General features: G+C 41.7%; 1 protein-coding gene across 3 annotated transcripts in view; it reads left to right on the forward strand.

Moving 5' to 3' along the window:
* Nucleotides 1-663: 663 nt before the first annotated feature.
* Nucleotides 664-24,894, forward strand: part of ARHGEF37 (Rho guanine nucleotide exchange factor 37) — a 57,761-nt gene continuing 33,530 nt past the window's right edge. The window contains exons 1-3 of one of the 3 annotated variants that reach the window (XM_043913250.1): nucleotides 664-923; nucleotides 20,073-20,269; nucleotides 21,670-21,793. In XM_043913250.1, coding sequence (XP_043769185.1) covers nucleotides 20,084-20,269; nucleotides 21,670-21,793 — 310 coding nt within the window. In that variant the 5' untranslated portion in view covers nucleotides 664-923; nucleotides 20,073-20,083. Of the gene's footprint in view, nucleotides 924-1,136; nucleotides 1,155-20,072; nucleotides 20,270-21,669; nucleotides 21,794-24,894 lie in introns of those variants that run through there. The other 2 variants (XM_043913248.1, XM_043913249.1) reach the window with 2 other exon arrangements.

The raw sequence follows: 24,894 nt of genomic DNA on the forward strand, positions 1-24,894 counted from the left end.
GATAGGATGGCACGAGGTGCGTCATCCCCCAGCCTTAAAACAATTGATATGAATACTGGTTTGTTGAGCTATTATCAGCCAAAAGTTAGTCTTAGGTGGAACCATTTTGAAGAGAGGCAAATTCCAAAGCAAATACATAGTTTCATGAACATAGCTCAAGAAAAACATTTCCATAAGAAAAATGCATTGGTTAGCTCAAGGATTGAGAAAAGTTAAGGTCAGGTGGAACCAGGTGTCCTCATAGCAACACAGAATTTTAAGACACTTGCAGCCTATTTCCTGTTTGGAGACCCCTGGTCTTCCTGCCTGTTACCCTCTCAGGAGATGCAGATTTATCTAACTTTGCGCAAAGGGCTCCCAGGAGAGCTAGGATAGGAACCCAGAAGTCCTGGGCAGCCAATACTGAGAATTAAATAAAGGCCCAGCCCTAAAATTTGGTGATTCGGGCGAGAGCACAGATATTCAGTGATCTTGGGGTCAATATTGCTACCAGATGGCCTAACTGATTGTCCCTGTTTTGAGGCTGACTAGCCTGAGGGAGGAGTAGGTGCCTTAACAGAAGCCGCGGGTGGGCGGTGCAGCACTGACATCCACTTACATGGCTTCCTTCTGGCTACCGGCCAGCGCACGGCTGTTGCTGCTGTCGCCCGGTCACCCCCGCTGGGGCCCGCTCTAGGGAGCACACAGTGGAAAACAACCTGCCTGCATATGGACAATTAACAAAGGCAGGAGCCAGGGCCGCCTCCTCTTGGCGCACGCACGTAAGCAGTGGGCAGAGCCGCGCCCGCCCCGGCCTTCTGTGGGAACAGTGCGCGCAGGCTCCAGCGCTGCGCCGGTCCGGGAGTCCTGCGCCTTTCCCACCCTGGCTGCGCAATCCCCAGGGCAGCCGAGCTCCCCGTGGGAGCTGGCACCTTGCGAGCGCGGTGAGTCCACTCGGGCGATTGGGACGGCAGGATAGGGCCAGGGAGGCTCTCGGGAAAACAGCTGCTGCTGAGATCCTGAAAGGGAGGTGGGGGAGCGAGCGAGCGACTATGCCGGTCCGGGTTGCGGATTGCTAGTTAGCTTTGTGTCTTGAGCCTAGTGGGAATGCGAGCAATCTGATACGTCTGACCCAACTGGGTCAGTTTACAGGTGGAAAACTGAGGCCCAGAGAGGTAAGCTGGCTTGGTAAAAACTATTGTTCCTTATGTCTGCTTATCCCTCCCTGCTTCAGTGTAAAATTGGGGAGGACTTTTAATGAGACTCCATATACGTTAAAACAATGGAATAATACGAACGATGGTTTTTTAAAAAAATTCTTGACAAGGAAAATATAGTTATAAATAGGCAATTAAGGCCAGGGGAAAAGAAAACGGAAATTTGTGGTCCGTAGGTGAGCTGCCTGGGCCAAGAGCCCTCAGAGAAATAGTGCTAAGGCTGGGACTGGAAGCCAGAACTTCTGGCTCCCGCTGCAGTGTTCCCTGGACAGCGAGCACCACTAACTTAAGAGAATGGGTAAGTTGACCACCTGCCCAGGCAGTGGCTCGTGGCCTTCTTGGGATCACTGACTCCTTAAAAATCTGAGTCTCCTTCCCAGGTTTCACACATAACCTTGCACACAGTTTCAGATTTGACGGCAGGATGAAGCTTTCCTGCTGTGAGGAATGACTGAAGGCTGGCCCTCAGGCTGCACTGTTTCAGAACAATTTATTTGCTTTAAAGGGAGGCAGCTGGTGAAGGAGTGAGTTCCTGCTCTGAGTTGAAACAACGTTCTGAGGCCCCTAGCTGCCTGATCTCGGACACTCTGTTTACCCATTCCAAGGCCCTGTTTTCTTTGTAAACTGGAGCAAAGATTGCTTCATCTTTCATGTTGTTGTCAGACTACAGATGAATATTAAGTCCAGTGCCTGACAGTAGTGGATGATCAATAAAAGGGCTGGTGCAAACAACCCAGTGAGTCAAAGCCATGCCATTTAAGAAAGGGTGATGAACTGGGGGAAAATGGGCTGTATCCGAAGTAAAAGAAAACAAAAGTTAAAAGTTAAAAATTTGCAAATGTAAAGTCAGCCCTATAGTGGCTTACAAATGACTGCACATACCTTGGTGATGGTAACCTAAATAAGTGCACCTATTTAGAATAATGCTTCCCTAGTAGCTGGCTCAGTGGTAAAGAATTTACCTGCAATGCAGGAGATACAGGTTCGATCCCCGGGTCAGGAAGATCCCTGGAGAAGGAAATGGCAACCCACACCAGTATTCTTACCTGGGAAATCACATGGACAGAAGGGCTTGGCAGGCTACAGTCCATGCGGCCACAAAAGATCTGACAAGACTTAACAACTAAACAACAAATTTAGAATAATGTACTACACTCGATATTTGACCCAAGGTCAAATGCTGAAGGTAGAAACCAGCTGACATTCTAACAAGGACTGTCTATTGGGCCTCACGCGCCCCTTTTGACTGGAGCCAGCATCTGTATAATTGTTTTTAAATGAGAGAAAAGAGGAGGACACACATGGGAAGCGGGGCTCCCCCCTCATCTTGCCCAGCGATGGAGGCTCAGCTGAGTTTCTGCCAGGGTACAGGAGTTACTTGGCAGTTGGCTCAGATCCCTCTTGGATCAGTTGCTTGCTGTGGAAAACAGTGCCTTGGTTGATTCTGCTCTAGAACAGATAAATGGCTTTTTATTTAACTGATCAGGGAGGGTGGTTGTTTGGGTGCTGTAACTGAAGCAAAATGGCTTTTGTTGAGCTTGATTGTCCAAAGCCTATTGACAGGATTAAGCTATTTGAAATCTATGGATCCAAAATTATGAGGACAGGGCCTGGGAAATTTATCTATAAAAAGAACAGCCCTTTCCAAATACTGTGTTGTTTCCTTTCTCTACCATTTTAGGCCTTGCAAATAGAGGCAGTGAAGTATGGCTTAGGGCAAATAGCTGTTTTTTAGTTTGGGTTAAGACACACACTACCTGTCTGGTGGTTACATTCCTCACTGTGTATTTATAAAGGGCAGTTCTTCCTCAGGGAGAGAGAAGGAAAGAGAGAATGTGTATGTGTATGCCTGGACTGTCTCTTGCCCACTCTCTTCTTCGCCCCCAATCAGTCATTTCTCAATCCAGAGAAGTCCTTTTTCTGCAAGCTTGGTGACTTTGGCAAGTTCCTTACCTTGCTGGCTCTGTTGCCTAATTTTGTTTTAAAGTAACTCTCTTAGAAAGTTTTTTTTTTTTAATTTGATCTTTAGGTTCCAAACTCTTGGTGCTCTATGGGACAACAGAGCACACATACTCATTCACTTAGACTAAGTTTCTTATTTGAAGCCAGTCCATGTACCCCTTCTGTACAGGGTACATGGACTCACCCTTTACAGAAGGGATGTACCTCTTCAGACTCACTGACTTCCTTCCTTCAACTATTCTTTAGGAGGACAAGAGTAAGAGCAGACCTTCTCAAGAAACGATAGCTCACTTGAATCAGAATTACCTAGGGGCTTGTCAAAATGCCCCATCTGTGACCTACTGAATCACATTTGTCAAGAATTGAGCAAGAATTTGCATGCCTCTTAAAGGAAGAACTTGTGGTTGCTGCGGAGAAGAATGGGGGGAAGGGATAGTTAGAGAATTTGGGATGGACATGTACACACTGCTGTATTTAAAATGGATAACCAGCGAGGACCTACTGTATAGCTCATGAAACTCTGCTCAATGTTATGTGGCAGCATGGATGGGAGGGGTGTGGAGAGCGGAGAATGGATACTTGTATATGCATGGCTGAGTCCGTTTGGTGTTCATCTGAAACTATCACAACATTGTTAATCAGCTATACCCCAGTACAAAATAAAAATTAAAAAAAAGAAATATACAACAACAACAACAATAAAAGAATTTGCATGCTTAGTAAGTGTACCTCTGGTTGCTTATGTGTGGGTTGGAGGTAGAGACTATTAATTATTTATACACATCTGTATTGTTTGTCTAGTTATGTAATGAGTGAGAACCTCTTTTGTAATTTTTTTTTTTTATCATGTCGCATGGTGTGTGGGATTTTATTTCCCCAACCAGGGATCAAACCTGTGCTCCTTGCCATGGAAGCTCAGAGTCTTAACCACTAGACTACCAGGGAAGTCTTTTGCAATTTAAACAAACAAAAAATTCATGATGTCCAAAGAAAATATATTGGTGGCAGTTAAACTCTTGGAAAGATGCTAAAGATCATTAATCATTAGGGAAATGCACATTAAAACCACAAACAGATAACCCTTCATGCAAAAACTGGCTATGCCAAGTGTTGTTGAGATTATAGAACTCATACACTGCTGGTGGCAAAAGAAAATGGTACAACCACTTTTTTAAAAGTATGACATCTTTTAAAAATATACAGTGGGACTTCCTTGGTGGTCCAGGGGCTAAGACTCCATGCTCCTAATTCAGGGGGCCAGGGTTCAGTCCCTGGTCAGGGAACTAGATCCCACATGCCACAACTAAGACCTGGCACAGCCGAATAAATAAATAAATATTTTAAAAAATACACCTATCTTGTGATCTAAACATTGCATTCCTTAAAAAAAAAAGTGAAAAATAAACATTGCATTCCTAGGTCCAGCTTTATTGTAATAGAGAAACAAGAGGCAACCAATTTTTTATTCAGTGCCTAGATAACTATGGTATATTTATATAATGTTATACTACTTGCAGGAGAAAGTTATGAACTATTGATGCATGCTATAACATGGATGGATGTCAAAATAATTTTGCTGAAAGGAAAAAGCCAGATTAAAAAAACATGTATCATATAATTACAATATAAAATTCAAGGGGAGTTCTTTTACCTTACCTCAAACTTTGTGGTGGTTTCTAAGAGTTGTGTGTCTAACTTCACTTTAACAGTATCATTAGCAATTTGATCACTGTTCTACCAGTGTTCATCCAGGTTATTCATTCATTAATTCAATTAATTGAGCATCTAGAGCATCTACTGGGGAAAGGAGTGGTTCCTTGGAAGGGGGATGGGAGTCAGAGAAGACTTGTCTTGATTTCAATAGAGAAGTAAAGCAGTCACTTTTATGAAAAACATAAAGAATGACATCTGCCCTCTGGTTCTATGCATTGGTCAGAAGGCTGTTGTACCGATCCAGGTGAAAGGTGGTGGAGGTTTAGATTCAGGTGGCCTCAGAGATGGGAAGCACTAAAAGAAATAACAGATATCCTTAATAAAGCAAGGAAGATCCCAGAGGTTGACACTGATCAACACTCTTTGAATTTGGTGTTTTATCAGTTTTTAGTCCATATTACTGTCCTATTGCCTCCCCCTCTCCCCCAGCCGCCATCACCACATTTTATTTCATTATCTCATCTTATTCCCTATTTGTAAGGATTTCATCAGAGATCAGCAATAACTTCCTAGTCCAGTTACAGTAGCTTATGGTATTCCTTTGCTCTACTGATCTAGTTGACTTTCATGAAAGGAATGAGGATAGTCTGGCATGACCTGTTTGTCTTTTTTCTGTTAACCTGTGGTAGCTCCAAGTGATCTCTGTTTCCCTTTCCAAGGGCTGATAGACTGTTTTAATCGAGTGGCAGAAACCCAACTCAGAGTGGCTTAGGCCAAAGTGGGGTGGGGAATGAAAATGTGTTAGCTCATATAAAAAATAAAAAAAAACCCAAAGGGAATCATTCTCCAGCATGGCTGGACTAAGCAATGCTCTCAGGGCTTAGTCTCATGGTCTCTCCATCTCTCAGCTCTGTTTCATTGGCATTAGCTACATCATCAGTGATACTCTGCTATGTAGTTCTTATTACTTATTATAATCATCATGATTAGGTGTTTTCACCATCTGCTTCAGTGTGATCAGCCAAGTGTCCTTAGACGTCATTCCTCTGATCCATGGTCATGCTACTCTTTCCTGTTTAACAATAATAGGAACAAAAACAGCAACTACTGTTATTGAAAGTTTATTACATAACAGGCACTCTGCTAAACACTTTACGTGGATTCTTAAGAAGTCTTATACCAACCCTATAAGGAAGGTTATATAGTTGTCCTAGGAAGGCCAGCTGATTGATCGCAGAATCAGAATTGTAAATCAGGTTTTTTAGCTCCAGGGTCTGGGCTCCTAACCTTAAAAGAGTGACCCCTGCAGTCACTCTTTAGGGCTAAGAAGAGGAAAACAAAGTCTTCAAACAATGTGCCTAGTTTTTACTTTTCTTGAACATGAATGTTAAAATTTAGTTGGCAGTCATAGTAGGGGCAGAACTTTGGAATTACATAATTACAGTTTTGTTAATCCCAGATCCTCCTGGGTTTTAGAGTTCTGGAAGTTCTTTGTACAGGACCCTCCACTCTGACTCTTGTATAAACGAGGCTCATTAGCCAGTATCCCTGTGTTGCCATTCTCATTTCTATAGGTATTTCCTCCCTTTGTTCTTCAACAGTCTTTTGTTGGTGTGGTGTTTAACTTTATCTTTGACAGTCTGCCCATGAGCCCTAATCCCTAGAGGTTTTATATCCATTTTTTCCCCCTTGAATGTTTAAATTGACCTCCCTCTATAACTTGAAGTGGAAGGCTGATGGATGTTCATCTTTTCCTGCCATGACATTTTTAGCTTCTGAAGGAACTGTTAAGGTGAACTTTCGTCTGGGACCTGCTTACTTCCATTTCTCCATTCACTTCTGACTGGTCACAGTGAGGTTCAGAGTATCATTTCCCTTGTTTGTTTTGTTTTGTTTTAATATTTATTTATTTGGCTGTGCTGGATCTTAGTTGCAGCGTGTGAACTTCTTAGTCATGGCATGTGGGATCTAGTTCCCTGGCCAGGGATTGAACCTGGCTGGGCCCCTTGCAATAAGAGCTTGGAGTCCAGCCACTGGACCTCAAGTGAAGTCCCTCATTTCCCCTGGTACTTCTATCTTTAAAGGGGTGAAATGACCAGGATGTCCATTTACTCAGTCCCTCTACTTTTAGTGGAATGAAACTTGCAACAAATAACCAGATATTTTAAATGCCCTACCTTTATTGTAGAACCCCCTTTCCCCCCTTTAACTTTGTATCCTCAGAATCCAGAAAAATCCTTAGCAATAGGATTTTTGGAAATAGCTGCTCCAAATATTTGTTGAATGAATGTGTGAATGCTCAAATTTTCTGTGCCAGTGTGTACAGAGGAGGAGAGAAGAGAAGAGAATTAACTGTTTTATCCCATGCTAGACTCAGAAGCCGTCACTGCATAATGTTCAACAAACATTTTTCTTTTGGTACCTACTGTGTGCTAGACTGGGGCTTTCCTCATAGCTCAATTGGTAAAGAATCCACCTGCAATGCTGAAGACCCTGGTTTGATTCCTGGCCTGCTGGAGAAGGGATAGGAAGAGGTGGCAAGAATACACAGAAGGACTGTACAAAAAAGATCTTCACGACCCAGATAATCACAATGGTGTGATCACTCATCTAGAGCCAGACATCCTGGAATGTGAAGTCAAGTGGGCCTTAGAAAGCATCACTACAAACAAAGCTAGTGGAGGTGATGGAATTCCAGTTGAGCTATTTCAAATCCTGAAAGATGATGCTGTGAAAATGCTACACTCACTATGCCAGCAAATTTGGAAAACTCAGCAGTGGCCTCAGGACTGGAAAAGGTCAGTTTTCATTCCAATCCCAAAGAAAGGCAATGCCAAAGAATGCTCAAACTATTGCACAATTGCACTCATCTCATACTCTCAAAATTCTCCAAGCCAGGCTTCAGCAATACGTGAACTGTGAACTTCCAGATGTTCAAGCTGGATTTAAAAAGGCAGAGGAACCAGAGATCAACTTGCCAACATCCGCTGGATCATTGAAAAAGCAAGAGAGTTCCAGAAAAACATCTATTTCTGCTTTATTGACTATGCCAAAGCCTTTGACTGTGTGGATCACAATAAACTGTGGAAAATTCTGAAAGAGATGGGCATACCAGACCACCTGACCTGCTTCTTGAGAAACCTATATGCAGGTCAGGAAGCAACAGTTAGAACTGGACATGGAACAACAGACTGGTTCCAAATACAAAAAGGAGTAAGCCAAGGCTGTATATTGTCACCCTGCTTATTTAACTTATATGCAGAGTACATCCCATGAGAAACGCTGGGCTGGAAGAAGCACAAGCTGGAATCAAGATTGCCAGGAGAAATATCAATAACCTCAGATATGCAGATGACACCACCCTTATGGCAGAAAGTGAAGAGGAACTAAAAAGCCTCTTGATGAAAGTGAAAGAGGAGAGTGAAAAAGTTGGCTTAAAGCTCAACATTCGGGACGTCCCTGGTAGTCAGGTGGTTAGAACTTGGTGCTCCCAACGCCGAGGGCACAGGTTCAATCCCTGGTCAGGGAACTAAGATCCCACATGCCAAAAAAATAAAAATTATAAAAAAAAAAAAAAGCTCAACATTCAGAAAACTAAGATCATAGCATCTGGTCCCATCACTTCATGGGAAACAGATGGGGAAACAGTGGAAACAGTGTCAGACTTTATTTTTTTGAGCTCCAAAATCACTGCAGATGGTGACTGCAGCCATGAAATTAAAAGATGATTACTCCTTGGAAGGAAAGTTATGACCAACCTAGACAGCATATTAAAAAGCAGAGACGATGACAAAACCCACTACAATATTGTAAAATAATTAGCCTCCAACTAATAAAAATAAATGAAAAAATTAAAAAAAAAAAAAAAAAGCAGAGACATTACTTTGCCAGCAAAGGTCCATCTAGTCAAGGCCATGGTTTTTCCAGTGGTCATGTATGGCTGTGAGAGTTGGACTGTGAAGAAAGCTGAGCACCAAAAAATTGATGCTTTTGAACTGTGGTGTTGGAGAAGACTCTTGAGAGTCCCTTGGACTGCAAGGAGGTCCAAACAGTCCATCCTAAAGGAGATCAGTCCTGGGTGTTCATTGGAAGGACTGATGCTGAAGCTGAAACTCCAATACTTTGGCCACCTCACGCGAAGAGTTGACTCATTGGAAAGGACCCTGATGCTGGGAGGGATTGTGGGCAGGAGGAAAAGGGGATGACAGAGGATGAGATGGCTGGATGGCATCACCGACTTGATGGACATGAGTTTGAGTAAACTCCGGGAGTTGGTGATGGACAGGGAGGCCTGGCGTGCTGCGATTCATGGGGTCGCAAAGAGTCAGACACAACTGAGTGACTGAACTGAACTGAACTGAACCCACTCCAGTATTCTTGGACTTCCCTTGTGGCTCAGCTGGTAAAGAATCCTCCTGCAATGAGGGAGACCTGGGTTTGATACCTGGGTTAGGAAGATCCCCTGGAGAAGGGAAAGGCTACCCACTCCAGTATTCTGGCCTGGAGAATTCCATGGACAAAGAGTCAGGCATGACTGAGCGACTTTCACTTCACTTTACTTCATGTACTAGACTGATTTTATCTTTAGTTCTTAATTGTCTATCACAGGACATCAAGTAGATCTCAGAACTGAGCATAGACTAGACTCTATTGAAAGGCATATTTTCCCAAATGTATTCTCCAGGACAAGTCTCTTTATCAGACCAGACCAAGAAGTAGAACAGAGGCACCCATCCTGCTCTCCCGGGCTTTTAAGCTGCATTTTCAAAGATAGTGGATAACTTAAGCTATCTAATACTTTGTGTTTAACTTTTTATTTTGAAATAATTATAAGTCAAGAGTGAAGTTCCAAGGATAGTATGGAAGTTAGATGTATCTTCACCAGGTTCCTCCAATGGTTACATCTTATTTCAATGTAACATAATATCAAAACCAGGAAGTTGGCTTTGATATAATTCATGTGTTTGATTTTAGATGTCCTTTTATCACGTGTAGATTTCTGTAGCCACCACTTCAATAATACAGATTTATTCTATCACCAGGAAATTCTCCCTGTGCTGTTCTTTTATAGTCACACCCACCTCCCCTCCACCATCATCCCTAACCAGGTGATCTCTACTCTGTTTTCTCTATCATTTTAGATGTTTTATAAATGAAATCACGCAGTAAGCTTTTCAGGTTGGTTCTTTTCAGGCAGCATGATACCCTCAAGAACCGTCCAATTGTTGCAGTCAATCAGTAGTTCATCCCTTTTTATTTCTGAGTATTCTGTGATACTGGATATACCACTTTTTTTATTTTTTTAGCTATCCACCTATTAAATCCTATTAAAACAACATTTTGGCTGTTTTGTTCTTAGCTTTTACAAATAAAGCTTCCTCAAACACTTGTAGACAGGTTTTTGTATAGGCGTAAGTTTTCATCCTCTGGAATAGATGCCCTGGGATGCGACTGCTATTAAGTGTATGTTTTAGTTTTTAAAGAAACAGACAAACTATTTTCCAGAGTAGCTGCACCATTTTATATCCCATCAGCAACGTATGAGAGATGCAGTTTCTCCACATCTTTGCCAGCGTTTCCTAATTTGATGGGGTAGGTAACAGCTTTATTGAGTTATAATTCACATCATATAATTCACCCACTTAAAGTGTACAAATCAATGGTTTTTAGTATATTTGCTGAGTTGTACAACCATCTCCACTAATAAATTTAGAAGATTTCACCATCCCCAGAAGAAATCCAGCCGCTATACTCCAAATCATTATCCTTTCAGCCTTGTAAGCTACTAATCCATTTTCCATGTCTATAGATCTGCCTATTCTGGACATTTCATAGAAACAGAATCATCAAATATGTGGTCCTTTGTGACTAACTTCTTTCATTTAGCATAATGTCTTCAAGATTCATGTATTGTAGTTATAGCACACGTTAGTACATCATTCCTTTTCATTGCCAAATAACGTATAATATTTTTAAAGAAATTAAAATGTGCTTCTTTCCATTACATGGGATATAAACTAAGAGAACAACAAAGTGCTGCTCTGAGAGAGTCTCCCAGGCCTGGTGGGAGGTCTAGATTGCAGTTACTATAAGTGCTATTTTAAATATTGAGCAGTTCTCTCTGAAGTATTACTTATGGCTTTTGTTAATTTAGCAACAGTTCAGAGTAGCCTTAATAGCTCTCCTGAAATCCTGTCGGAATCTTTCTAGAGAAGCAATGCTCTGGGTGATAAATGTCAGTGATTCAGGCCAGGGACAGGTCAGCGAGCCACAGGCAGCATTTAGGAGCTGGACTAGAGCTATGCATCAGACAGATGTGTTCCAGGCTCTTTCTGGGCCTTCTGCCTTCTGAACAACCTTTCTCTTGCCAAGCACCTATATAAGTTATCTGATCCATGGGTCAGTGTCAGGACAGAAACTTCTGCTACTATTACATGAAAAGGAGCATTCATGTTGCAAATACATATTCATATCTGTATCAGCATTGTGAGACAGAGAGAAGACGCAGTAAATGGGTGCGCATCTTGTCTCCAAGAGCTTAGTGTCTAGCCAGGAAGATGAGGCATAGCCCTAGCTATCCCGAGTACAAGGCTGAGTGGGACGCATGCCACTTTAAATATTAGGAACTGTTTCATCTGTTCAGAAAACAGCAGAGAACAAAATAACAGATGCCCATGTTCTTACTACCTAGCTTTGTTTAATTTTGGCATTTTGTCATATCTGCTTTAGTTGTTTTTTTTTTTTTCAAAAATAGAACCTCTTAGATATTCAGCAATGAAAAGGAAGGACCTATTAATAACATACAACAGCTTACATCAACCTCCAGGGAATTATGCTGAGTGAATAGTGAGTCCCAAAAGGTTATATATTATATAATTCACATATAGATACTGTGTGATTTACATACATTCTTTTTTTTTAATGAAACTTTATTTATTCATTTATTTTGGCCACACTGCACAACTTGTGGGATCTCAGTTCCCTGACTAGGCATTAAACTCCTGCCAGGCAGTGAAAGCACCAATTCCTAACCACTGGACCACCAGGGAACTCTTTATATACTTTCTTGGAAGACCCAGAGGAATCGGGTGGAGAGGGAGGTGGGAGGGGGGGATCGGGATGGGGAATGCGTGTAACTCTATGGCCGATTCATATTAATGTATGACAAAACCCACTGAAATGTTGTGAAGTAATTAGCCTCCAACTAATAAAAAAAAATTTTATTTATCTATTTTAATTGGAGGATAGTTACTTCATAATATTGTGATGACTTTTGCCATACATCAACATTACATACATTCTTGAGCTGATGAGAGTACAGAAATGGAGAACAGATTCTTATTTGCTGGGTATTAAGGATGAGATGGGGCTGCAACCAAGTCAGTAAAAAGGCAACAGGAAGGAAGGATCCTTAAGAAAGAACTGTTCTGCGTCTTGACTGTATTGGTGTCAACATATTGGCTGTCACAATGTACTGTAGTTTTTCCTGATGATGTCATTGGGTAAAGGGTACATAGAACCTCTGCATTATTTCTTACAACTGTGTGTGAATCTCTGATTATCTCAAAATTAAAACTGTAACTTAAAAAGCCCCTCAGATACTATTAAGTCCCCTTTGATACTCTTCCCAATTCCATTGTTCTAGCTCCCTTTCCAGAGGTTACTTTTATCCTATGTTGATGGAAATAAATCAATAAACAAAATATTATAGAAGTAAAAAAAAGTTTTATTTGAGCCAAACTGAGAAGTTTAGCCTAGGAGACAGCCCCTCAGATAACTGAGGAGCTGCTGCAGAGAAGCATGGTTTTCAGCACAGTTTTACATTATTATGTCAGAATAAAGAACATCAAAGAGGTCAGGAATATACTCCTTCAAGGTTACAGAAAAAACAGATCAGGGGCTTCCCTGGTGGCTCAGTGGTAAAGATTCCAACTGCCAGTGCAGGAGACACAGGTTTGATCCCTGATCTGGGAAGAGCCCACATGCTGCAGAGCAACTAAGCCTGTGCATCGTAACTACAGAGCTTGTGCTCTAGAGCCTGGGAACCGCAACCAGTGGGGCCCACATGCCCCAGAGCCCGTGCTCTGCAACAAGACAAGCCACTACAGTGAGAAGCCAGAGCACTGCAACTAGAGACTAGCCCCCACTTGCCACAACTAGAGAAAAGCCCTTTGAAGTGAAGACCCGGCACAGTAAAAACTAAATAAATTATTAAAGAAAAAAATCCAACAGATCAGCATGTTCACAGTAAGTCAGTATGACCTTGGAGAGGTCCCTCCCTAAGGAGGGAGTCTTGTCATTAAAGGCGTACCAACATTGGTATTCCAGGAAAGGAGGCATTTAATCCTTAACATAGACATTCTTTACTTGTGGTCATTGTGCCATTTTCTTTAATAATTAAAGCAGATATGACAGTGTGTGTCTGATAAGTCACAAACAGGCCATTTTAGGTAGCAGAAAATTAAGTTAAATCATGTATAAGCCAGAATGACTTCCGTATACCTCAATATGTGAAAATTTCTTTAATTACCTGGATTTATTGTTAATTACATCTACAAAATATTTAATACCTATGCTACATGTATTTGTCCCTAAACAAAATCTAGCATTGTTTCACATATTTTAAACTTTTAAAAACTTAAAAGAATTTTTTTTCCTTTTACATTTTAAACTTTAACAAATGGTATCATACTGGCTTCCCAGGTAAAGAGGGTAAAGAATCTGCCCACAGTGCAGGAGACCCAGGTTAGATTCCTGGGTCAGGAAGGTCCCCTGGAAAAGGGAATGGCAACCTACTCCAGTATTCTTTTTTTTTTTTTTAACTCCAGTATTCTTGTCTGGGAAATCCCATGTACAGAGGAGCCTGGCAGGTTACAGTCCACAGGGTTGCAAAGAGTTAGACATGACTGAGCGACTAATACACATACACTGTGTATCCTTCTGGGATTTGCTTATATGTATTTTTTCCTATTTACAACATCTGTGAGGATATCCATGTTGACACATGAATCTATAGTTTTTTTTTTTTTACTGTTCAGAATTCCATTATATGATTATACAACAAGTTATTTATTCACTTTCATTGAAACATTTATGTTTTTTCTGATTTTTTTGTTATTTCATCAGTACTGCAGTGAACATTCCCATCTATATTTCTTGTGTGTGTATATGGAGAAGTGTCTCAGAGGTGGGGGTATATCCTGGAGTAGAACTCCTTGGCCTGATAGTGTGTGAATTTTCAACTTTTCTAAATATTGCCAAGTTGCTCTTTAGGGTGGTTGCAACAATTTATATCATCATATCAGTATATGAGATTTCCCATTCATACAGTGTCACCAACATTTTATTTTCATATTTTGCCGATCTCTTCGACATGGAATGGTATCTCATTATGTTTCTGTTTGCTTGATTTTTTTTGGCTTCACTGCATGGCTTGTGGGATCTTAGTTCCCTAACAAAGGATTGAACTCAGGCCCTCAGCAGTGGAAGCTCAGAGTTGTAGCGGCTGAACCCCCAGGGAATTCCTAATTAGTTCTTAGATATATTTTAGATAAAGCTTTATCATTTTCGGGACTTCCCTGGTGGCTCAGATGGTAAAGCGTCTGCCTACAACGTGGGAGACTCAGGTTCAATCCCTGGGTTGGGAAGATCTCCTGGAGAAGGAAATGGCAACCCACTCCAGTACTCTTGCCTGTAAAATCCCATGGATGGAGGAGCCTGGTAGACTACTGTCCATGGGGTCTCAAAGAGTCGGACACGACTGAGTGACTTCACTTTCACTTTATCATTTTCTCCATAAAGATTTTGTACATTTTTTTTTTCTTTAATTGTATGTGTGGCTTGTGAGATCTCAGTTCTCCGACCGAGGACTGAATTCAGGCCATGACAGGGAAAACCTGGAATCCTAAGCACTAGGCTGCCAGGGAATTCCCCATCTTTTGTTAAATTAAGATATTTAGGAAGGAATAAATAACACATTGTTACTGAATCTTTTTATTCTTATGCTGCTATTTTTCCTTAAATGAACTCTTGAAAATCGTTGTTGGTTTGCACAGGAATATAATTCATTTTGGAATATTGGTCTCCAGCAAAATTGAGAAATTTTCACTTTGCCTGACATTTAATTGTTCAGTTTAGTTCAGTTCACTCAGTCCTGTCCGACTCTCTGTGACCCCATGGACTGCAGCATGCCAGGCTTCCCTGTCTATCACCAACTCCCGGAGCTTACTCAAACTCATGTCCATCGAGTCGGAGATGCCATCCAACAACTGTCTCATCCTCTGTCATCCCATTCTCCTCCTGCCTTCAATCTTTCCCAGCATTAGGGTCTTTTCCAGTGAGTCAGTTATTCACATCAGGTGGCCAAAGTATTGGAGTTTCAGCTTCAGCATCAGTCCTTCCAATGAACACCCAAGACTGATCTCCTTTAGGATGGACTGGTTGGATCTCCTTGCAGTCCAAGAGACTCTCAAGAGCCTTCTCCAACACCACAGTTCAAAAGCATCAATTCTTCAGTGCTCAGCTTTCTTTATAGTCCAACTCTCATATCCATACATGATTACTGGAAAAACCACAGCTTTGACTAGATGGACCTTTGTTGGAAAAGTAATGTCTCTGCTTTTTAATATGCTGTCTAGGTTGGTCATAACTTTTCTTCCAAGGAGCAAGCATCTTTTAATTTCATGACTGCAGTCACCATCTGCAGTGATTTTGGAGCCCAAAAAATAAAGTCTGTCACTGTTTCAACTGTTTCCCCATCTCCATCTATTTGCCATGAAATGATGGGACCAGATGCTATGATCTTAGTTTTCTGAATGTTGAATTTTCAGCCAGCTTTTTCACTCTCCTCTTTCACTTTCATCAAGAGGATCTTTAGTTCTTCTTCATTTTCTGCCATAAGGGTAGTGTCATCTGCATATCTGAAGTTATTGATATTTCTCCCGGCAATCTTGATTCCAGCTTGTGCTTCATCCAGCCTGGCATTTTGCATGATGTACTCTGCATATAAGTTAAATAAGCTGGGTGACAATATACATCCTTGATGTACTCCTTTTCCAATTTGGAACCAGTCTGCTGTTCCATGTCCAGTTTTAACTGTTGCTTCTTGACCTGCATACAGATTTCTTAGGAGGCAGGTCAGGTGGTCTGGTATTCCTGTCTCTTTAAGAATTTTCCAGTTTGTTGCGATCCACACAGTAGAAGACTCTGGCATAGTCAATAAAGCAGAAGTAGATGTTTTTCTGGAACGTTCTTGCTTTTTTGATGATCCAACGATGTTGGCAATTTGATCTCTGGTTCCTCTGCCTTTTCTAAATCCAGCTTGAATATCTGGAAGTTCATGGTTCATGTACTGTTGAAGCCTGGCTTGGAGAACTTTGAGCATTACTTTGCTAGTGTGTGAGATGAGTTTTTGTGAGCAATTGTGTAGCAGTATGAACATTCTTTGGCATTGCCTTTCTTTGGGATTGGAGTAAAAACTGACCTTTTCCAGTCCTGTGGCCACTGCTGAGTTTTCCAAATGTGCTGGCATATTGAGTGCAGCACTTTCACCACGTCATCTTTGAAGATTTGAAATAGCTCAACTGGAATTCCATCACCTTCATTAGCTTTGTAGTGATGCTTTCTAAGTCCCACTTGACTTCACATTCCAGGATGTCTGGCTCTAGGTGGATGATAACACCATCTGGTTATCTGGATCATGAAGATCTTCTGTGTATTCTTGCCACCTCTTCCTAGTATCTTCTGCTTCTGTTAGTTCATTTCAGTTCAGTCGCTCAGTTGAGTCCAACTCTTTGCGACCCCATGGACCACAGCACGCCAGGCCTCCCAGTCCATCACCAACTCCCAGAGTTTACCCAAACTCATGTCCATTGAGTCGGTGATGCCATCCAACCATCTCATCCTCTGTCATCCCCTTCTCCTCCTGCCTTCAATCTTTTCCAGCATCAGGGCCTTTTCAAATGAGTCAGCTCTTTGCATCAGGTGGCCAAAGTATTGGAGTTTCAGCTTCAACATCAGTCCTTCCAATGAACACTCAGGACTGATCTCCTTTAGGATGGACTGGTTGGATTTCCTTGCAGTCCAAGGGATTCTCAAAAGTTTCATCCATCACCACAGTTCAAAAGCATCAATTCTTTGGTGCTCAGCTTTCTCTGTAGTCCAACCCTCATATCCATATGTGACTACTGGAAAAACCTTAGCCTTGACTAGACAGACCTTTGTTGGCAAAGTAATGTCTCTGCTTTTTAATACGCTGTCTAGGTTAGTCATAACTTTCCTTCTTCTGTTAGGTCCATACCATTTCTGTCCTTCATTATTTAATTTTTAGTTCACTTCAAAGCAGTATGTGTGTGTATGTGTGTGTGTGCATGCATGCTCAGTTGTGTCCAGCTCTTTGCAGTCCCATGGATTGTAACCTGCCAGGCTCCTCTGCCCATGGAATTTTCCAGGCAAGAATACTGGAGTGGGATGCCATTTCCTACTATAGCAGCTCTTCCAAACCCAGGGATCTAACCCACATCACTTTTTTTTTTTTTTTTTTTCCCACATCACTTTTGTCTCCTGCATTGGCAGGAGGATTCCTTTCCACTAGCACCACCTGGGAAGCCCCCTCAAAGCTATAAAAGCATATAATTTAAAGAGATGGATAGTTCTACATTTTGTGATGAGAAGGAGAAACAGGTAATTCTGTTGTACAGTGTTTGTTATAAAAAGCACCCTGTCCTCTTCTCTTGCCTGCTCCAGGCACTACCAGGCAGTTCCTTCCGTTGATTTTAGCTGATTGTACACATGTACTGTTCCTTCTTGAGCAGTACAATTTAGGCATTGTTCTTTGATTTCCCCTATGGACGATTAGGCTTTAGCTCTTTTTGACTCCTTCTCCAACACTCTGTCCTCTCAGTACATAATATGAATTAGATCATTTGCATTATTACCTGTGTAGATTCTATTTATAGTTGAATCAGGTAGTGACGCATAATTACTTTTATCTTTTCTGCACAATCTTGTTAGAAAAATTGTTATAACAATTTTTTTGTTTGTTGGTTTATTTCTTAGTTTCACGTGTATTGTCTGTGTAATTGCCTAAATAAGGACCATATTCTCTGCTGTTTCAGTAAATTTGTCCTCAAGACATTCTAGTATCTAGCCCAGACTGTTTGCTGTCTGTCACCAATGGTCAAACTTAGGATTTCCTTTTATCTGTCTTGGGAATTTCCTTGGCCTCTCTCACATATTAGGTTACCAGTTTCCTATATCTCGTGTCTTTTTTTGTGTGATTTATTTCTTTATTTTGGTAGAACATAGTTTCCTGACAAGGAAACTATAAGGTAAATTCTCCAGTCCTTCAGGATTCTGAAATTTCCTCCTAGTGTGTTTAGATTTGATTTTTTTAAAAAACTTATCCTGCCTGGCACTTGTACTTCCTAGATCTAAGCAATAATCTCTTTTATAAATTCTGGACAATTATTAGTCTCATGTCTTCATATATTGCCTCTTCTCACTCTCTTTATTCTTGTCCCCTGGAACACAGAGTTGGTACATGACCTTATTTCTGTATCCAGATCTCTTAATTCTCTTTCGTATTTTTCATGATTTTCACTTTCTTTTTAGCAGTCTGGATAATTTCTTCATATCTATCTGCTCCTTTCCTATTTCTTTTTCCTAAATGTTTAAAGTGTCCATTTAATTTTTAATTTTGAAGGCTAAATTTTTAACATCTATAAGTTCTGCTAGGTGCTTTAAAAAATCATACAGGTCTTAATTTTTTGTATGTCTTTTCTTTTCCTGCTTATTTTATAGTTTCTGTCTGACAGTTTGCTTGTCTGATGTTCTGGGGATCTAATCCTGTTCTTGCGGTCTCTGATGATGCTCACTTACACTAGAGTTCTTGTAATTTTGGATTTTAAGCTCATCTTCAGGATAGGGTTATCTCTTGGAGTACCATGTGGCCTAGGTTAAGAATATGTCCTCCTGGAGACATTTTATTTTTCCTCTGGTTATTGATACTAGCATTAGTCCAGGACTTCTTTTTTGTTGTGGCATATTTCTCAGCATTGAGTTCCTTGGAACACATGTGTAGTATACATTTGAATCTGCGATCCAGTGAAAGCAGGCCTGTTATGAGTTTTCAGAAAGGACTTTTCCTTTACTCAGGACCCAAGTCAAGATGAAGAAACATCTTTGTCATTTTCTGTGTAGGTAGGGGGGCATTTCTTTTCTAGTCCCCCATTTCGCTAGCATGCTTGAGGAAAGGAGCTTGTTTCCTGATTCTCCCTGGGCACTAATGCCCAAGTCTCTGAAGCACTGAGCTGGGCAGTGCTTTCTTCTTTGCCCAACCTGTCCACTTTGGCTACAGCTGCATCAGCTTAGCTGTTCGTGCTGTGGTTTTCCATTCCCTCTGGTTGGGGGTCCCTGCTGATTTCCTTTACTTTCTTGCAATACTTGCCATCTAGTGAAAAGGAAGTTTGTTATGGCTGATCTTGCATTTCTAGGTGTTTTGTAGTAGGGAGATTTTTCTTGTCCATAATATTGCCGTTTGTACTTTTTAAACTTAGAGATGGAAGAGAAAAGAACATCTGGCAGGGAGGATCTGGAAAGGCCTTAGAGATGAGTGTCAGAGCCGAGAGGCATGGGAGGGGTCACAGCAGGTGCAAAAACATAGAGGCCGGAAATGACTATGCGGGAATGGAGAAAAGCATGTGACTTTCTTTCACTGGAGTGCCTCAGGGAAGAGGGAGAATGAGGCCAGAGGCAGAGCATACCAGATCACAAGCTTTGTTTCAGGAAGGTTAAACTGGAAGCATATCCAAGATGAATGGGTGTGGGTGGCAGCAGGTGGGAGAGGGGTTTGGATTTGAAAAAATGATTCTGGAGGCTGTGGAAATAGTCAAGGTGATAGGTAGTGTGGCCTGAATAGGGTAGTGGCAGGTGAAAAGGAGGGAACCCTTGGGAGAAAGAGGGTGAGAGAGAGTCAGTGAACCAGATAAAGAAATCTGGGTTGAGAGCTGGGGGGAAAAAAGGAAGAAAAAGCCAAGCAAGCACATTGTCTGAATCCTGGGAAATGAATAAAAAATGTCAACAATTATCTGAGCTGCGTTCTACCTTTTAAGATTTGTTCAGATACTAATAAATAGTTCATCTTGACTCTGTAGGCAGCTAAAGATGTTTTTAGGCCACTCGGTGAATAGTTGTCTCTGAACTAAAGGCAGCATGTTCCAGTAGAGCTCCCAGAAGTGAATCTGGATGTGTCTGTCTTTCCAGAACCTGCTGACATGACGAATCATGGGGACGATGCACTGTCCTCTAGAACTGGTGCTCCAGATGGGGATGATCGACTCTCTGAGGACAGATCCTTGCTCCAGCAGAGGCTGGCTGTCAGGGAACTCATTGACACCGAGGTCTCCTACTTGCACGTGCTCCAGCTCTGTGCCTCTGACATTAGGAGCCGTCTGCAGCAGGTACCTGGGTGGGGCCACACTCTGTCTTTATAGAGGCAAACATGGGTCCCAGCTTCTGAGACCTCACATCTGTTCCTGGGGCAGGCTTGATGGAGGGGAAAGTGGTGTATGTGAAGTCATGGTACTTCTACTACTGGCCCTGCGACCTTCAGCAAGGCTTTTGACACCTTGGAGCCTTAGTATAAAAAGTGTTAGTTGCTTAGTCTTAGTGTATTCTTCTGCTAAATGGGCAGAGAAGAATCACCTCAGAGAATTAAATGAGCTAATGGATAAAATAGCCCTTTATTAAGTTTAGGACAGATTGTTTTAAGTGACCTATTTGTAATTGTCTCATTTGGAGCGTGGTAACATGAAAAAGTTATCATTACATGGATTTATAGTTCAGTATTCATTTTTTACATCTTTTTCACCCCAGTTTCAGAAATTTCAACCATCCCCTAGCATGTAAGGTCCATAAGGGGAAAGGCTGTTTATTAATAGTTCAGTGAATCCCAGTTCTTGATATATGAATAATGGACTCCAGTTAGTATTTATTGAATAAATGAAATAAGCAGATAATGTAGATGAAAACCCTTCCTTATTTCACCCTCCGGAAATTGGGATTTTTCCTCTGGAGGCATTAAACAAACAAATATAGATTGTTACTTATTTTAGCAAAAATAAAGCATACTCTAGATATTTTTCTACAGTTAGCTTTTCCCACTTGATTGTGCATCCAGGGCTTCTACCTGTACATATATCCTATATAGGGCTTCCCTGGCAGGTCAGCAGTAAAGAATCTGCCTGCAATGCACGAGACACAGGAGACGTGGGTTCAATCCCTGGGTTAGGAAGATCCCCTGGAGAAGGGCATGGCAGCCCACTCCAATATTCCTGTCTCAAAAATCCTGTGGACAAAGGAGCCTGGCGGGATGCAGTCCACGGACTGTACCGGACACGACTAAAGCAACTGAGCACAGCCAACACACGCCGATACCCTGCCTCCTTTCAACAGTGGTGTGGTTTCGTCCACAGGGGCAGAGTTCAGAGTATATCTAAAGGTAATAGTGGTCGGTGCCAAGTGTGTCAGAGCTGGAGAGAAGTCCAGCTTCCCACACTTATATGACAGATGGGGAAATGAGAGAAGCAAAATCATAGTTGGCAGCAGACCTAGGATAATGCAGTGCAGCTTTCCTTTCATGCTGAGTGCTCCATCTCTTCCTCTCTTCTCTTAGAGTAATAAAAATACCTAATTTATAAAATTTCAAAATCCTTTCAAACATTCCTCTGGAACGGTCTTCCCAAGAGAGATGGAACCCCGATGGCATGACTATTCTGGACTACTGTCCAAAATCTACAAAAAAAAAATCACTCTTACCAAACTCCTGAGCGACCTTCCATGAAGTCTTTGTTCCTTTTAGCTGCCACAGGGAGATCTGGATGTCCTGTTCTCAAACATCGATGACATCATCAAGGTGAACAGAAGACTGCTTCATGATCTGCAGGAGACAGCCTCCAGGGAAGAGGAACAAGTGCAGCTGATCGGTGAGCAAAAAACCAGGCAGTTGGCAGCCTGAGATTCCCGTGGAATTGTTCTAGGCATGTGGTCATTGCTGTACTTTCCCCAGCATTCCAGGGAGATGCAGCTCAATGAGAGGCTGTTTTGGGAGTCCCTGAAATACAGTATGTCAGAGCTGGCAGGACCCTCAAATGATATCCAGCCCAACCCTATCACTACAGACGAAGAGACTGAGGCCTAAAGACAGAGAGGACATACTGATAGACACATAATTGGTTAGTGGTGTGGCTGAGACTCTATCCCAGGGTTTTTTTCACAGTCGTTCACTCAATAGGTACTTAGTGATCACCTGCACTGTGCCATTAACTGTGCTGTGTGCTGAGGTTACAGAAGGGTCCAGTCAACCAGAGGGTCTGATCTTCTGTTCTTTTGGGTTAGTGAGTGAGAGAGACAGAAGATACACAGATAAACAGGAGAATTTTAAGTAGTAACTTGTAATTTAAAGAATAACAAATATGATAACTTTTGAGAAAAGAGAAGGCCTCCTGAGGAGAGGACATTTGAACTGAGACCTGTTAGGGAGGAGCCAGATATGAGATGATCTGGACAAAGAGTAGAGAAAATAGGTATTTAGAGGCCCTATTCTTAGGCAGAGATGAGCCTGGGATATTTGATGGACAAGGCTGGTGAGGCTCCAGGGCAATGAGCGAGGGGAGAGTATAGGAGGTAGGATAGAAGAGGCAGAGAAGGACCAGATCCTGCAAGGCCTTCTAGGAGTGTGGATTTTCTCCTAAGTGTGATGAGACATCATTGGACAATTTTGAGCAGGGGAGTGATTTGGTCAGATTTCGTTTTCAGAGATCCTTTTGGTAGTTGTGTACGGTGGATTGTGAAAGAGTGGCAAGAGTGGAAGTAATGAGATCAGCTGGTGCTTTTACCTTCACCTAGGTGAGAGATGGAGGTGGACTCCTGATTCTGAAATAGTTAGGATGACCAGACATAAAGGAGGAGGAATGGGTAGGTGTAAATTTCAAACTTCTGCAGTCCCTTTCCGTCTCCTGTTCTGGGGCTGCTTCATAAAACGTCTATGGTTAGGGGTTTTCAGGTGGAGTCAGAGGACAAAGGTGGATGGGCTGAGAAAGGTAGATGGGCGCAGGCTCAGGAGTTGTGATGCACAGGCTTAGTTGCTCCATGGCATATGGGATCTTCCCAGACCAGAGATTGAATCCATGTCTCCTACATTCACAGGTGAATTCTTTATCACTGAGCCACCAGGAAAGCCCAACTATTTCCTTTAAATGATAGAGGAGTACAAAATTAAGGAACAAGATTTTTTAACAGTACCTAGTAGATATTTTTACCTTTTATCATTTTATCTATATTTCTGTTAATGATGACCACTTATTTGAGTGAAATCTTTTTGTTACATTTTATTTGTACTGGATTTTAGTTGTGGCATGTGGGATCTCGTTCCCTGACTAGAGATCAAACCCAGGTCCCCTGCACTGGGAGTGCAGAGTCTTAGCCACTGGACTACCAGGGAAGTCCCTTGAGTAGAAATTGTTACAACCTTAGGTTGAAGACACTCCAGGGGTTTGGGGACTCTGAGGGCAGCTTCTTCTGTTGCTATGGGTTTGAGATTCAACTAATTCCTTGTTAAAGGTCCTCACTTGTTCATCTCTGCCTTCCAGTTTAACCTGCAAAAAGTTAAAATGCTACTTTGTCCAAGCCTGGTGACATCTCCATTCCCTGGCTTCCCTGTTTCCCTGATAGATTTGCCACATAAAATACAGGATGCCCAATTACATTTGAATTTTACATAAACAATGAAAATTATACTAAGTTTACTAAGTATACTAAACTTATACTAAGTTTATCCCATGGAATACTTGGGACATACTTATATTAAAACTTTCATTATTTATCTGAAGTTCAAATTTAACTGAGCATCTTATATCCCGCCCGGCCCCGCTCCCCCCCACCCCCATTTTGGCAAGCATGTCCCCTGGCCTTTACTGAGTGTACAGAAAATAGCCTTCTCATCCTCTGCCCCTTATGGTTAGCCAAAAAGAGGTACAAAGAATCCACATGGGCTTTTCTTTTCCTAGGTGCAACTTTGTGCTTGATCAAGGCTGAGCTGGTTTCTACCAGCTCTCCCTGTTCCTCTCTCAGCCCCCAGGCCCTGCTATGCAAGGGAGGCCCTTATCCCAGTTTCATACCACAGCATTTTAAAAGATTTTTGGACATCAGGCATGAACCTCCCAAATGAGTCAGGTTCTGTGTTCTTACGAGTCATTTCAAATGCAGCACTTCAAGTGGAGTTCCCCCACGGGCTCCTGTCACTGGAAGGCACCATGTTCTAGTTCAGTGTTATCTGAAAGAAATGCAGTGTGAGCCTTGAATTTAATTTAAGACTTTTGAGTAGCTACATTAAAAAAACTAAAGCAGTGAAATTAATTTTAATGATATATCTCATTTAACCCAATATATCCAAAGTAATATTTCAACATATAATTAGTATAAAACTTATTCATAATGATAACCCTATATGCAAAACAGAAAAAGAGACACAGATGTACAGAACAGACTTTTGGACTCGGTGGGAGAAGGTGAGGGTGGGATGTTTCGACAGAACAGCATTGAAACATGTATATTATCTATAGTGAAACAGATCACCAGCCCAGGTTGGATGCATGAGACAAGTGCTCAGGGCTGGTGCACTGGGAAGACCCAGAGGAATCGGGTGGAGAGGGAGGTGGGAGGGGGGATCGGGATGGGGAATACATGTAACTCCATGGCTGATTCATGTCAATGTATGACAAAACCCACTTCAATATTGTAAAGTAATTAGCCTCCAACTAATAAAAATAAATGAAAAAAAAAACTTATTCATGATACGTTCTACTTTTTTTTTTTTTGGTACAAAGTCTTTGCAATCCAGTGTTGTTTACACTGACAGCACATCTTAATTGGGATTCTCCATATTTCATGTTCCCAGGAGTCATATATGGCTCATGGCTTATAGGTCAAGTGGTTTAGAGCAGGGGCTTTGGAATCTGACTTGCAAGGTTCTGTCACCCACATCTCATTCATGTCTCTGAGCTTCAGTTTCATGCCATCTGTATGA

The sequence above is a fragment of the Cervus elaphus genome, chromosome 9, assembly GCF_910594005.1.
Source record: "Cervus elaphus chromosome 9, mCerEla1.1, whole genome shotgun sequence".
NCBI classification, from domain to species: domain Eukaryota; kingdom Metazoa; phylum Chordata; class Mammalia; order Artiodactyla; family Cervidae; genus Cervus; species Cervus elaphus.